This window comes from Poecilia mexicana, unplaced genomic scaffold (assembly GCF_051168715.1).
Source record: "Poecilia mexicana isolate PSO_F unplaced genomic scaffold, ASM5116871v1 scaffold_17, whole genome shotgun sequence".
NCBI classification, from domain to species: domain Eukaryota; kingdom Metazoa; phylum Chordata; class Actinopteri; order Cyprinodontiformes; family Poeciliidae; genus Poecilia; species Poecilia mexicana.
Window position 1 is genome coordinate 8,509,071 of NW_028263386.1, and position 13,997 is coordinate 8,523,067.

At 39.7% G+C, this 13,997-nt stretch overlaps 1 protein-coding gene across 1 annotated transcript in view; it reads left to right on the plus strand.

Moving 5' to 3' along the window:
• The first annotated feature begins 1,848 nt into the window (after window positions 1-1,848).
• LOC106907133 (netrin-G1) overlaps window positions 1,849-13,997 on the plus strand; it is a 65,555-nt gene continuing 53,406 nt past the window's right edge. Inside the window, exons 1-3 of the mRNA XM_014972687.2 lie at window positions 1,849-2,056; window positions 4,382-4,549; window positions 12,174-12,831. Coding sequence (XP_014828173.1) covers window positions 12,586-12,831 — 246 coding nt within the window. The 5' untranslated portion in view covers window positions 1,849-2,056; window positions 4,382-4,549; window positions 12,174-12,585. The remainder of the gene's footprint in view (window positions 2,057-4,381; window positions 4,550-12,173; window positions 12,832-13,997) is intronic.

Below are 13,997 nucleotides of genomic sequence, written 5' to 3' on the forward strand. Positions count from 1 at the left end.
GATTTCAGCTTAATTCTGTGAAACCGCCACTACTTTGATTCAATCATTATGAATAAAGATCTTTTCAAGGTCATTTATTCTAAAATTTTAAATAAGCCCATGGAAATAAAAAGCTGTTCAAAGTGAACCCATTTAGATACTCAATTTCATCATTTAATTTCTACTCTAGTTAGAGGGCAGGAAACACTTTGAATGTGTCGGCTGACCCATCACTCAGATGGGATCAGATATGGTCTCATTACGATTGGTCTTTAAAGGCTGCTTTGTCTCCTTTCACATAATAAAGAGGGTTGTAGATGAACTGATTCGTTGTTACAGGTAAAAAAAAAATGTCTTGTGCCATTCATCATGTTGTGAAATCTAGCACAGCTCCCGCTGAGCTTGGTATGTTGCCCGCTGCTCCAAAGGGGAGAGATTCTGGGTTCCTGCTGCTAATGTGTCCTGGTTTTGGGACAGATCTCTTCTGGTAAAGAAGGGCAGCTTTCCATCTACTCTGAGCTGATCCTCACTATTGTCAAACATTTCTATTTGTCAGAGACAGCACTGACATCTGTGATGATGAAACTTTCCTAATGTTTCTGTTGCTGGTAGAAAAGCAATGCACAAAAGTCTCGAAAATGCAGTTTCAGGTTGTTTAAATTCAACACAATTGAAAACTGAAAAAGCTGAAAGCTCAAATTGAATCAAGATGTATTTTAACAAAAGCCAACTGTGTGTTTTCAGTTGAATTAAAACATGTTACATGTGGAATAATATGTAAAAAAAAAAAAAAAAAAGTTTTCACTTCACGGAAATATTTTATTGATAGCGAATGTAATTTAATCAAAATCTAATATCACTGAATCAAACAGGAATAAAATAATTGAATTTGACAAAAAATCTGATTTTGACAGTTCACTCTTAGGGCAGATGCATGGTTTATTTACTTACACGATAAACCACCTTGAAGAAATTTTAGAGGAGGTGAGAACCTGTTAGTTATCTGATACTTAAAGTAGAAACAACCTCTACAATCATGTTAAAACAGTGATGCATTCTCAGTGTATCTGGACTTACTTTTAAAAAGATATATCTGGAATGATCTAAGCCAGCAAGTTGTCTGCAACTTTCAGTATTGCAAACAACCATTACTCAAACTTGAACAAACATGTGCACAAGTATACTGAAAAAAAGGATTAATACAGAACTCCACTTTACCCAATTCCTGAAGAGCGATTCCCATCTCCTTCCTTGTCCTGATCACTTCCTCATATAAATTAACTTGCAGTGACTTTCTTACTCCCCAGAAAGCACAGAATATTCCTTGCACACAGAGACTTTTTTTTTTGCACTCAAATTCACTTGTGCCTTTCTGGCTGACGAGCTGCCACTATGTTGCCTACACCCTACATCTGTTATAGCTACAATTTTCTGTTTGGTTAAATTGGGGTTTAGACAAAGTAGTGCAAAAGTATTAGTTGGATAAACAATAATAGATGGTCTTCAATAGATTTCACAAATACAATTCTGAAATGTGTGGCATGTCTTTGTCTTTAGCCTCCTTTGCTTCTTATACCCCTAAATTAAACCAAGTGTAAACTATTCTGCTAAAAATTCGCCTAGTATATAAATAGTGTCTGGAGAACCTGCGGATAGCCACAGCTACTTTACAAAAATGTATAGGACAAGGTAAAAGACCTTATGGGGATCTATTATTAGTTGTAATAATAGACTTTATTTGATAAATATTTATTTAAGTTGTAAAAGCAATACAGAGATAATACTGTAGGTTGTTTGTTAATATAAATTTTAATAAAATTGCCACATGGACATCGCCATGTTGTTTAAACTGCATTGCATTTTGGGTAAATGGTGTATCCTTGGTCTGATTGCGCTCGTCAAGCCAAAAACAGCAAAGAATAACAGCGTTAGGCCTTTTAGATTTTAACAGGAGTGCTTTGAAATTGATGGAACATAGAAATCACAAGGGGTATAAAAAATTAGGAGGACCAAACAAAGGAAGAGGAAAGAGTTGGCCTTAGAAGGACACTTACCTCTGGTTTGACTGTGAGATCTGGTAAGTTGTTCTGTAGCTCTGTGTCCGGTCTTCGGTCCATTGTCGGTCGTGGTTCCACAATTGGTACCGGTGGCAGTAGCAATAGCTCCGTTATCATTTAAAAGAGTTCCCAGCATTATCTATGTCTGCTGTTTCTCCCAGCGTCTTTCCACCGCTAGCAGCGGTGGTTAGCCACTCTAACAAGAATGATGTAGAACTCAGGGGTAAAGTTTCCCACACTTTTACTTTATTTCACGTTGACCATGCGAAACCAGATCTCTATGGCACTAAACTTACATTGTCTTCTCATAAATGAGAAAAGTAACAGAAGTTACGCCGCTCTGTAACTCATCATCGCCTTCCTTTCTGACTTACCAAAAAACATGGGGAAAATTCTTACTCGGTGGATAACAACAAAAAAAGAGAGGAGACGCCCCCTAGTGGTGCTACCTACTCAATTTTAGGAACTAAGCAGTAAAATGACTGTTCAAGGGTCAATGACCACCTGCCAGGTCCTGCCAGTTTTTGTGTTTGCTCTGTAGATTTCACTACAGAAATCTACAGAGCATCCTCTGTAGCATCCTCAACCCAGCATGCACTGCGCAGATGAAAAAATGGTGGACTGCATGGGTGAAAAATATAATGAAAGATATAATTGTTTTTAAAGTAATTATGAGTTTTTACATATCACAAACAGCAGTTTTCATTTAATAGGAAAATTACAACATAACTAGGCCAACATGTTCAACTAATCATGGATCACTTTAAAGATTGGAGACTTGTGCACTACTGTGTGTCAATTTTCTTTTAATTATAGCCACTAGCACCTGATATCTTTATGGAAATCAACAACAGCTTAAAAATACTTGGGTTTGCCTTTCATAGGGACTTGGAAAGTGAAGTCATCTAATATTTATGTCCCATCTAATTGCAAGCCATGATTACAACCTTGGCCTTAAGAAAGGCTTTTGAATAAATTGAATTAATTTGGCAGCCACGAGATGTGCCTGCATGCTGATTCACAGTGCTCCACCTTTTGGTTGAAATTAAATACACTAATGATATATTTAGACCAAATAAATTACTTATGAAAAAAAATAAATCCAAATATACGTGGTATCTAAATCAGTGTTATTTCAAGCATCCATCTGGCTACGGAGACAAAAACTCAAAACACTCATTCTTAACTCTGCAGGTACCAAATCTTTCTTCATCTTCTCTTTATGTCTGTCTTCGCTTCCTTTTTCTTGACTGCTCACACATCCAAGAAAGGCACTGCATGATCCCACCCCCGCCACCGTTCGTTGGTCTTCCAACATGCAGCTGGGGTCACGGATGATTAAAGCTGTGGCAGGTGGACTCCACTTTGAAACCATCAATAGACCCCTGGGAGCGGAATGAAACAGCAAACCCTCCATCTCTGTCAGCCCCGGGCTCTCTGTGGCGCAGAGGGAAAGGACATGCAGAGGGTGAGAGGGCAGACTCCACCTCTGGATCCTTGTCATCCACTGTTGTGTTCAGCTGAAAACAGTGGATGAGTTATGGAGTGGAGGCGTTATGAAGGGATTCCTGGTGGGATTTAAGGGACATTCTGTCTGTCTGCAATCCCGGTCAGAAGTTTGCATGTCGTCATTGTTAACAATTTATGCCGTATTACGTTTGGCCACTTAAAGACACATTTGAACTTTTCTTTTTCCCGGGTGGGATGATCATACACCAAGCAACTTCAGTCATTTTAATGAACAAGCATCTTATGGACTAATATGAATTTATTTAATCTGTAATTTTGAAGCAAGGCATTTGACAGTTTAAGCTGGACCTGCCTTCTAGGCCTTGGCATCAAATTTCAAATTGGGCTGCCATTGGGTCCATTACATTACCCCAATGTTGAACTTGAGGAATGTTTAACGAAAGATTAAGGAATTTAACAAAAATTAAACTAAATAGGTTTTAGGGTGTCAGGGTGACTCTTCAAATCCAGGAACACTCTACCAACTATTAGGCATGGTGAGAGAGTGTGGTATAATGCTTCCAGTGGTTTGCATTGCACAATGTGGGTGGAATATAAAAAACTTGAAGACAGTTGAAGGTCTTCAACTGTCCCTCACAAATAATTAAACAGTTTTTTTTTAAATGGATAAAAATAACTGATATTAATCCCAAACTAATATGCCATGTCAGTGATGGTTGTATGGAAACTTGTCCATCTATTTATCGATCTATCAATCTAGCCCAGTGATTCAGGAGCTGATCTTATGATGTAGGTAAATCCACCAATGGATTTAACTAGTCCATGTGGGAGGCCCATACATCCCTCTCTTTATCCTAACTCTCCTGTCATTTCAGTGGATCTTAAGGCATCCATGGGCCAAAGGATTCTGGATTTACCCAGAGCCCTCCTCCCAGAGACACATGATAATCAGAGTCGGAGACATCCTCCACTGGCTTCTGTTGATTAAGAAGAACAGCAGCTCTGAACTGAGTTCCACCTCAGTGATGGAGGTTTAAAACCAGGTAAGGTTTTAAAAGTAAAAAATCAGTAAAGATTGCAGGTCGAGTGTGTCACATTCACAAAAAAATAACATGTTTTAGTGCAGCACAACAGTAATAAAAACAAATGTAAAAAATATGTTTTATAAAACAATGAAGCATGAGATTAAATAACACAGGGTGCAGTGAAGCAATGTATGAAAACAGAGTAATACAGTTAAAAATTAAATAAATATAAAGAAGACATAGAAAAGACAAATACAAAAACAGCTAACAAGTTTGTTGAATCTCAACTGAATTAATACAAACTTTTTTTAAATGCACTCAAACTCAAACTACAATGGTTGTGGGCTACATGAAGCTGTCCATGGTGCTGAAAAAACTTTAAAAAAAAAACGTGTTTTGGTTTTTTTTTTCTAAGCGAAAGCTTGGTGGATTTTGTATTTAAGCACTCTACAGCACCTGGTTAAGAAGATCAGAGGCACAAAAGTACCTACAGAGACAAAGGTCTAATAAAACGAAAAAAGAGTTGCTTATTCTGCTAAGAACCCGTGTAGTTTGGAAATGTGTGCAGCAGCACCAAAGAGTGGGATACGGATCTTGCTCAGTGACTGTGATGACCTTCAGCTGGGCGCGGCTGCTCTTATCGTGTGGTAATCTGCAGCAGTTTGGCATTACGGCACAATTAAAATGCGTATTCAAAGCGAGCTGTCAGCATGGCTGCTCGCCGCGCTGTTCGGCACCCTGTAGTGGGAGAGGGTGACATCTGTGACTCCGCGCCAAGGGAGCCCGGCAGGCGCGCCTACTTGTTCTTTCGGCGCTGCTTCCAAAAAAACCCACCGATTAATTACTCTACAGATTCAGGACAGTATTTTTCTCTCTCTCTCTCTCGCTCTTGATCGGGTTTTGTTCAGCTTGAATGTCTATACACTCACATGCAAGGTAAGATCTTTTTTTTTTTCTTTCCTTGTTGTTTGTCCTGGAATGCATTGAGTCTTAAGGCGTTATGCACGAAACAAGGAGTGTTTGTGATCTGAAAGGGTGATCAGCGCCAATGGAAAAGATCAGACTCCAGCCTAAATAAGACTAAGGAATCTTCACTGATTACTAAACACTCTCTCCGATCGCTTTTGGAACTTGCACGTCCAATGCCTGGGTTAGGACACGCGTTTTCTTTTGGATAGCTTTACTCTGTTTCTGTTTTTATGTTTGGAAAATAACCCAAACTCACTTTGAGTTTACTCATGGGTTTTACCGGGATAACACGCAGTTAAACACCGTGAAGCATGCAACTGTTGTGGGCTGGTCGCCGCTCACGTTCATATAGTACTGGAATGCATTCGCTCCTATTGGACTTCGCTGCATAAGTATGAACATTACTGATGATCACACATGCATCTCTGCGTTTTCCTGTAAGTCCTATGTACTCCACGGAAACGAAATAATAGCCATGAATAAACAATCATGAATCAATATAAAAAAAGCTAATAATAATAATTTAAAAAAAAAACTAAATTGCGTTTGTAAGTTTGAAAAAGAGCAAACATAAAACAAAGTTTAGCAGTACTCTGCGCACATTTTGCACAGAAATGTGAACTAATCACAGCAGTCTTTTGAAGAAAGAAAAGGAGTTTAGCCTCAACTGCCTGTCGCTATTATCTTTAGGACCCGGCGGAGCGTTCGCGTGAAACTGGACATTGTGGCTCCATTTCAGAGAGATGCTTATCTCTCTCCTCTCTCCTCTGTTCGCAAGTCGCCTGGGCTGAGAAATTTGGCAACCTGTCCCCCAAGAGTCGCTCTGCTTCGGGATGTACTTCCAGCAATCAGTGACTCCCCTCAGCTGATGTGGCTGCTAGAGGGAGCGGGGGGGGGTCTTTTTTTTTCTGTGCGCCATTCCGATGAACACAGCGCCAATAAGCAGCAACGCTGCGTAAAGTCTTGAATGGACCACAGTCGATTTTCGGAAAAGTCCTGAGTGAGCGAGAGAAAAGATATGACAATCGGATGAAAATACGCTTAGTTAGTGACACCGAAAAGTTGAAGGAAAGTTGGAGCAAACAGAAACGTCGCGGGTGTCCGGGTGAATTCACGCGTTATGCGTCAGCGTTACTTCTTTTCTTTTGCCACGAGATCATTTTGCCACTGTTAGAGCAAAAAAGACACTATAGAAAAGGCTTTCAGCTCCGAGTGAGAATCCATTAAGCAAATGCTGTAAATAACTTGTTGAACAATCAGCTCGTCCCGGGAGCGCAATTAAATGTGAGTATTGTTTTGGCCGTCTTTGCATGTTGTGGCTTTTACAGTGTCGCTTTGTGGAGATGAATTATGTTTAATTGGGATTCTGCTTTTATAGTGAGTTTTTTTAAAAGGCTTAAAGGTTATACGGGAGCTGAAAATAATACTGAATGAGCGTTATAAAGGACAAAAGTTGAATAAAAGCCAGTATACGACATATTAAATAGTAATAGTATAGCCTTTAAGACTCATGACATTCCTAACCTAATTTGGTATTAGCAACAGCTATCAACTTATCAGTTATTTAATTAAAGAAATATTGCTTCAGTACCTGTTGCACAAATGTGTAAATGCGGAAAATCTGACTCGGAACATTAAAAAAAGCTGATTGGTGCGAGAATAAGCCAACATTAATTAAGCAGTTGATAAATCCATATCAATTTGAGTACATGGCTAATCTAAAAAAGGCACTTTTTTATTTTCTTACATACACAGACTCACTGTTTTAAAGATGTACTGTATGTGTGTCGGATTTTTATAGTGTTTGTTTTTGCCAACCAGTGGCGTCACCAACGAGCCGCCACAAAGGGGAACAATGGTCACCCCTAAAGCGTGTCAGTTTGGTTAAAACAGTTTTGGCATACAGGAAAGGATCAGACAATTTATTTTTCACTGTAAAACGTACTCGTTTGTGTACTGCTTGCTAACCGTAAATGGTCATCAGAGTTTTTATAAATTTTGAAAAGGAACATGGAATATTCCTATAAAATAGAAGGTAGTGTTCAATTTAACATGTATGTATTGCTTCGTTATCTATGCACATTTTTTTCAAAGCCATCTTTGAATACTTTTGGAACAAAAAATACAAGCTTCAATGCAACATTTTTTACTTATTTATTTATTTATGTTTATGTTATATATTATGCATAGTTTGCATGCTTTACTATGGATAGTCCATCATGAACCCCCTTTTGCAGACCCAGAATCTTGAGGGGAAAAAAAGGCAAAAACACAGCTTTAGGGGTTTTACATGCCCCCACCCGCCCCTGTTGCTAATATGCTGTGTGCTTCTTTGCATGTTAGATGACCAGAAGAAGAACTTTGAATTATACATGGCAGAATATTTCAAATATAAGCTGTCTGGCTGTGGCTGCAGGACTATCACACTGTCCCCACATCACTCACGTCCCCTCAGTGAAATCGTGGCTCTTCTGCAGAAAAGTGCTGGGGGAAAAAAAAAAAAAAAACCTTCCCTGCAAATAACAAGTGAGCTAATGTGGCTGGTGTTGTTGGTGAAGTTAAAGGTGGAGCAGTAATAGTGTTTTTATGTGCAGGTGGTTCGAGTGCACGGACTTGCTTTTGGGACACACACAGAGAGAAACAGTTAAGTGACTAAAACAGAAAAGGATGAGATCTTGAATGGAGGTCTTAGTGAGAAGTGAGATTCTGAAGAAGGAAAGGGAAAAAAAAAAACATGTTCCCACACAGACGTGTTTCTGCTTGCCAATGGATCCCACTGTGACTCATATTGAGGGGTTGGCTTTTGGCTCTGAGGATGTTGGGAGAATTTATCCATTTATTGTTGTTCTCATCAGCCAGAGCAAAGCAAAGCACATCAGTCTGCCTAAATTGGCAGCAGATCAGAAGTGATTGCTTGGAAGTCAATGCAATCAATAAACACAATGAAAAGGAATTGTGTGTGTGTGTTTGTGTTTGTCTGTGCATGTATGTGCTTGTACAAGCAAAAATCCTCACCAGGTGGAAAATTGTTGAAAGATAAACAACAAAGTAAGCGCCAGGCTGTTTCATCAAGATGCTTTTTTTTTGTTTGTTTGCTTTTTCAAACTTTTGTGGATACTTGCAGGTAGGGATGTGACCCTTATCACATTGAGATCAGAAAGTCACAGTCGTTGAAGGGGGCAAAAGCTGTACTTAACCAGGATGACTATAAAATGAATGAAACCCATCCGGAATGATTCTTAAGAGTCTAGCAGGGGGAGTTCGTAACCATTACGAGCCATGGGGCACGACAGGCCGTCTGCTGACTTTTAAAACACTCTGCTATGCTTGAGCTGCCCAGGGGACAGGATGCAAGCAGACACAAGGGGGTGTTTCAGGGGTTTAAGGAAAAGTGAAGTGAAAGAGATGGTGAGAGGGGTGGGAGAGCGATCGAGGTGAGGTGGCTCTTCCTCTCCCTGCATATGGAGAGGTGCTTAAATATTTATGACTTTTAATATAGAATCTGACCTCGTATTTTTTTTCGCGGTGAAATTATGGCATTCCCGAGCTGCTCGCCGCATTTTTGAGCAGTGTCACCGAGGCAGAGATATGAGAAAAGGGGAAAACAGGAGTAGAAGACGATATTTGGTAATATCAAACTCTGAACAGAGGCTGTAATATGTTGTGCTGTCTTTACACTATACCTGCAGAAATGTGTGCCTCAGAGTAAAGTAATGATGCTAAAGATAAATTTGAACTGTTTTGCATTTTAGACGATTTTTTTTTTCACAAGCCTGCATTACTTAATAGTAGTTCTGTGAAGATGTCATTACTCAACGTGGGAAAGATTAACTCTTAACTTCTCATGGCGAATCCAACTGCTGCCTCTTATTAATCATAAATGTTTCTTTTAAATAAGAAGATAAGTGACCACCCCTACACGCAGCTGATACCTAATTTGACATGGAGCATTGTGAACGTCATCATTAGGATTATGAAGCAGCCTGATGAAGTGTGAAGAGATATTTGTGTGTTGAAAATGAGAGAGGCTGATCCTGTGGCGCATCTCCGATGATCAGAGACTGACATTTATATTCATTGAAAATAATGCAAAAGTTTCTTTCATGGGGAGTTTCATTCATCACTCAGAGTTCTAGCTGTGTTATCAAATTTCTAGCAGGCCTCTTGTTGGGTGTCCTCTCGCTTGACAGGAGCTATATTAAAATAAAATTTCTTTCGGCTTTCTTTGGCTGATTTTCTCCTTTTCAGAATGGAGGCTGCCGTCCTTTAATCCTGTAGGGATCGACATGTCTAGCCAGCTGTCACTAGTTCATAACTCAAATAAACATACTTCATTGCGGTTCACGTTTGAGTTGGTTTTGGGTTTTGTTATTTCCTGTGTTGTTTAGTTCCTTTTCTTTGATTAGACTGACCATGTTTCTTTTTTTTTTTTTTTTTACTTTGGTTCAGTCCTCTCTGAACTTTGGTTCTTGTGTCCAGGTATTCCTTGTTCATCTAGTTTAATTATGCTTGTCAGGTCTTGTTATTCTTCAGTGTTAGATTCATTTCCTAGACTTGGAGCCTTGTGTACTCTCGGTTGCCCCTTGTGCCACTTTCTCACTCTCTCTCCCCTCACACCTGCAGGCCGTTAGCCAATCAGCCCAGGTCCATTGTTCCGCGATCACTCTCCCATTACTTAAACACTTCTGTTCCTCACTCTCCTTCCTGGTTCCTCCCGTTATGCCTCGTTATCCCTGCTGTAGTTTCTGTGCCACTCTTTATTTCTTGGATTCCTGTGGTTTTTATTCTACTCTGGCTCACTGCATTCCCCTTGTCTCCATGTTCTTTTGTTGTTGTAAGTTCTTGTTCTTCATTTTTTAAATCAAATCCTTCAACAAGGTCCATGCTCCCAATTAATGCTCTGCACATTTTTAAGTCATTCTCAGTATAAAGACTTTGAAAATGTGACCGGCAGTGCTCTGGGCAAATGCAACCAAAATTGAACCTTGTGGCCAAAATGTTTACATGTCTAGAGACAAAGTAAGACTCCACATCACCCTAAGCACATCATGCCAATGAATCGGGCTGGCATTATTATGCTTGGAGGATTATTTTATTCAGCAGGGGCAAGAAAGCTAATCAGAGTCTATTGGAAGATAGATGGAGCTAAAAACACAGCAAAGCAGGAAGAAAACATTTTAGATGCTGTGAAAGACTCGAGAGGTAATTGACCTTAAATTGAAACGATCTATTAGTTTTTCCAACCCAACCTTTAATCAGATTACATATATTCAGTCGGCTAAGATGACTGATGAATTATTGTTTCAACAAAATCTCTGGTGGCATGATTATTGATACTGCTATTTTTTACCGTCTCCTTGTACAAACACTCTTAGTCGTTTATTAAGGTTGGAGCACAGTGGGATGCTTTCATTATTTTTCTTTGCACAATCTCACTACATCATCTGGAGTTTTGGGTTCTCACCAATACTTTGCTCTTTCAGCATACCACACAAGTTTCATTTAGGATTTAGGTCTGACAGACTCATAGCCTAACACATTCCCAACTACAGTCATAAGCTACTTTTTTTTCAGAAGGTCATAAGCTACTTTTCCACATCTTCATTTTTTGCTTCATGCTATCCAACCTGAAGTCTTTGTTGCCAAAAATGCTTAATCTTGGCCTCATCTGGCCAAATACCAAAAGGTAGGGCAGATTTTTTATTTATTTATTTTTTTTCTGGGATGCTTTCTACAAATAGATTGATAGCAGGTAGCACCTATTTGTTGCTATGGCTATGTTACTATGTGTTTGCCCTTGATAGAGATTTCCATAGCCATCTTACTGTCCTTTCATGGCATGATGACAGGAACATCAGGTCTTCGGGCAGCATTACTTAACATGTTCATTTTGTTCTAACATTAGATATGGACACGTTTAGCTTTTTAAATAGATGTCACATGTGCCAACAGTTAGTGTCTTTGTTGAAAACTGTTATTTTTTAGCATCAGATTTTTTTTCCAAATGAAAATAAAATTCACATTTAAATTTCTCTGTGGTAAAAATAAGCTACTAAAATTATGTTTTTGGCACTGAATATATAGAACTCATTTTCATCACAGCAAAACGACCCTGAGGATAACTCCACTAGTCCAAATCTCCTATTTCAGAGGCAGTTGTTCTTCTTGATGCACTCTTTATGTTAAGATTATATAGGTCTCTGAAGACTGCTGCGAGTCACCTTTGCCTGATGAGTTGCATCATCTGACTGATGGCTTGTGAAAGCTGTGGGAAACGTACAATACCTCAAATAAACCATTTCTGTCTCACTGTTTTACTTTAATGCATCCCAAATGCGTCTAACGGGGCTTAGACAGATGTTGCTCTGCACAAAGGGTGTCGAAGGAGTCGGAAAGAGCTATAACTTAAACTCAGGGACTTGAGACATGGAAATAAGGCTTTTTGTATGAAAATCATATGGAGATTATGCTTTACGGAGCAAGTTCGATTTAAATTGTATGCAGTGGTTTCGACATGGTCATTACTGAGCATTACGTACAGATAGAAGAACCTTGGATTGTGTTTTACCACCCTATGATTATGTGAGGATAGGCAATGAGGGTTTTATGTCTGTAGTATTTTAGTGTGCTAACATTTTCCAACTGTCTTTTTTTTTCGTCTCCTGTCTTTTAGGATGCTGCCAGTGGCAAACCCCACAATTGACGGACGATCAAGATCAGAATCTGCTGACATATGAGAAGTGTTGCTCCTCTCTAAACATCACATCTGACCGATTGTTGACCTTTTCATCAGTGATCAGCACTGTTGAGAAAGCTCACTTGTTGGCACATCTCATCAGCCAGTCAGATGTGCTGCCAATCAAAGCCAGAATAACGACGTGGACGTTAATAGTTGCCCGAATCTGCTCACACACACACACGAGTTCAAGATGCTTCCACTGTTCCGAAATGCTTCATCGCACCATTCAGACCCTCAAGTGATTTAGAGCCTTCCCTGTGGTACAGCAAAGAGGCAGTTGCAGCTTTAAAGACAAAGAAAACTTAGAAGAGGAATTCTAAAAAAGCCACAAAGAAAAAGATCAGCAATGTTTTGGCCTATATTACTCACCCTGCAGGCTGTGTGCACCAGTGTGACACATGCTATGCAACATTACCCTGCAGTCTGGGGACACTATGACGTGTGCAAGTCCCAGATCTATACAGAGGAGGGCCTGGCATGGGACTACATGGCCTGTCAACCAGAAGCCACCGACATGACAAAGTACCTGCGAGTGGCCCTCGACCCCCCAAACATCACGTGTGGAGATCCGCCTGAGACGTACTGCGCTTTGGTGAGTCGTAACCTCGCTTGTCCCCTGATGGAGACAAATGAGGCTGTAGGCAGGATCACACAGCATATTGGGTCAGGGATAGAGAGCGGAGCCTATGAGGCAATACGGTGCCGTGGAGGCAGAGATTAATGTGTATAGACCCGGTGAGCAATAGGAAACAAGTTCTAAGTGCAGCCGGAGCGCACATACGCACGTTTCCACATGCGTAAACACAGATTAAAGATGAGTTCAGATAAATTGGCAAATACTGACGGATGTAAGTGATCCCAATTTAGAGGAGGTCTTTTATATAACTTGAGGCACAGTAAGCAAACATAACCATAAATGCATAAGTTGAAACTGTAATTTCACAAAGCTGTTAATAGGAAATGATACAATGTATGTTCACATTAAATACTTGATTTTATTTTTTTTTTGTCAAACTTTATTTAGGATTTAGATTTTCTCTATTTCCAATCAGTTTTATTACATTCTGAATTTACACACTTGGATTTTATTACCTGCAACATATAACTTTATGGAAATTAGAGGAAGCACTGCAGGAACGTAAAAGAAACTCCTGTAGAAGTTTTTGCCATGCTTTTTTTGTTTGTTTGTTTTTTTTTAACTTCGTGGTTACTCAACCTCTTACGGACTGCTCTTTGACACTGAGGAGGTGAATTATAACCTTGTCTTTTCCTAAAACATAGAGGTTATCGCCCATGCTTGGGCGGGTGTTACTTTTCCTGAAGGATACTTTCCAAAAGTTACAGGTTTACGTTCCTGAAATAAAGGGTTACTTTACTGAAATGTTTGTTACATTTCATAACTTGGAGGTTACTCTTTGATGAACCAACATATTACACAATTTCGAGCGTACTGTCTTTGAATTTCCAGATGCATTTTTAGGATAATACAGGTGATTTTGTTACTTCCAACGATAGGTCGGAGTCTCTAGATCAGGGGTGGGCAACTCCTGATCTAGAGGGCCGGTCTCCTGCAACTTTTAGATGTGTCTCTACTTCAACACACCTGAGTCAAATAATGAGGTCATTAGCAGGACTCTGGAGAATTTGACTGCACATAGGAGGTGATTCAGCTGTTGGATTCAAGTGTGTTGGACCAGGGAGACGTCTGAGTTGCAGGACACCGGCCCTCGAGGACCAGGATTGCCCACCCCTGCTTTA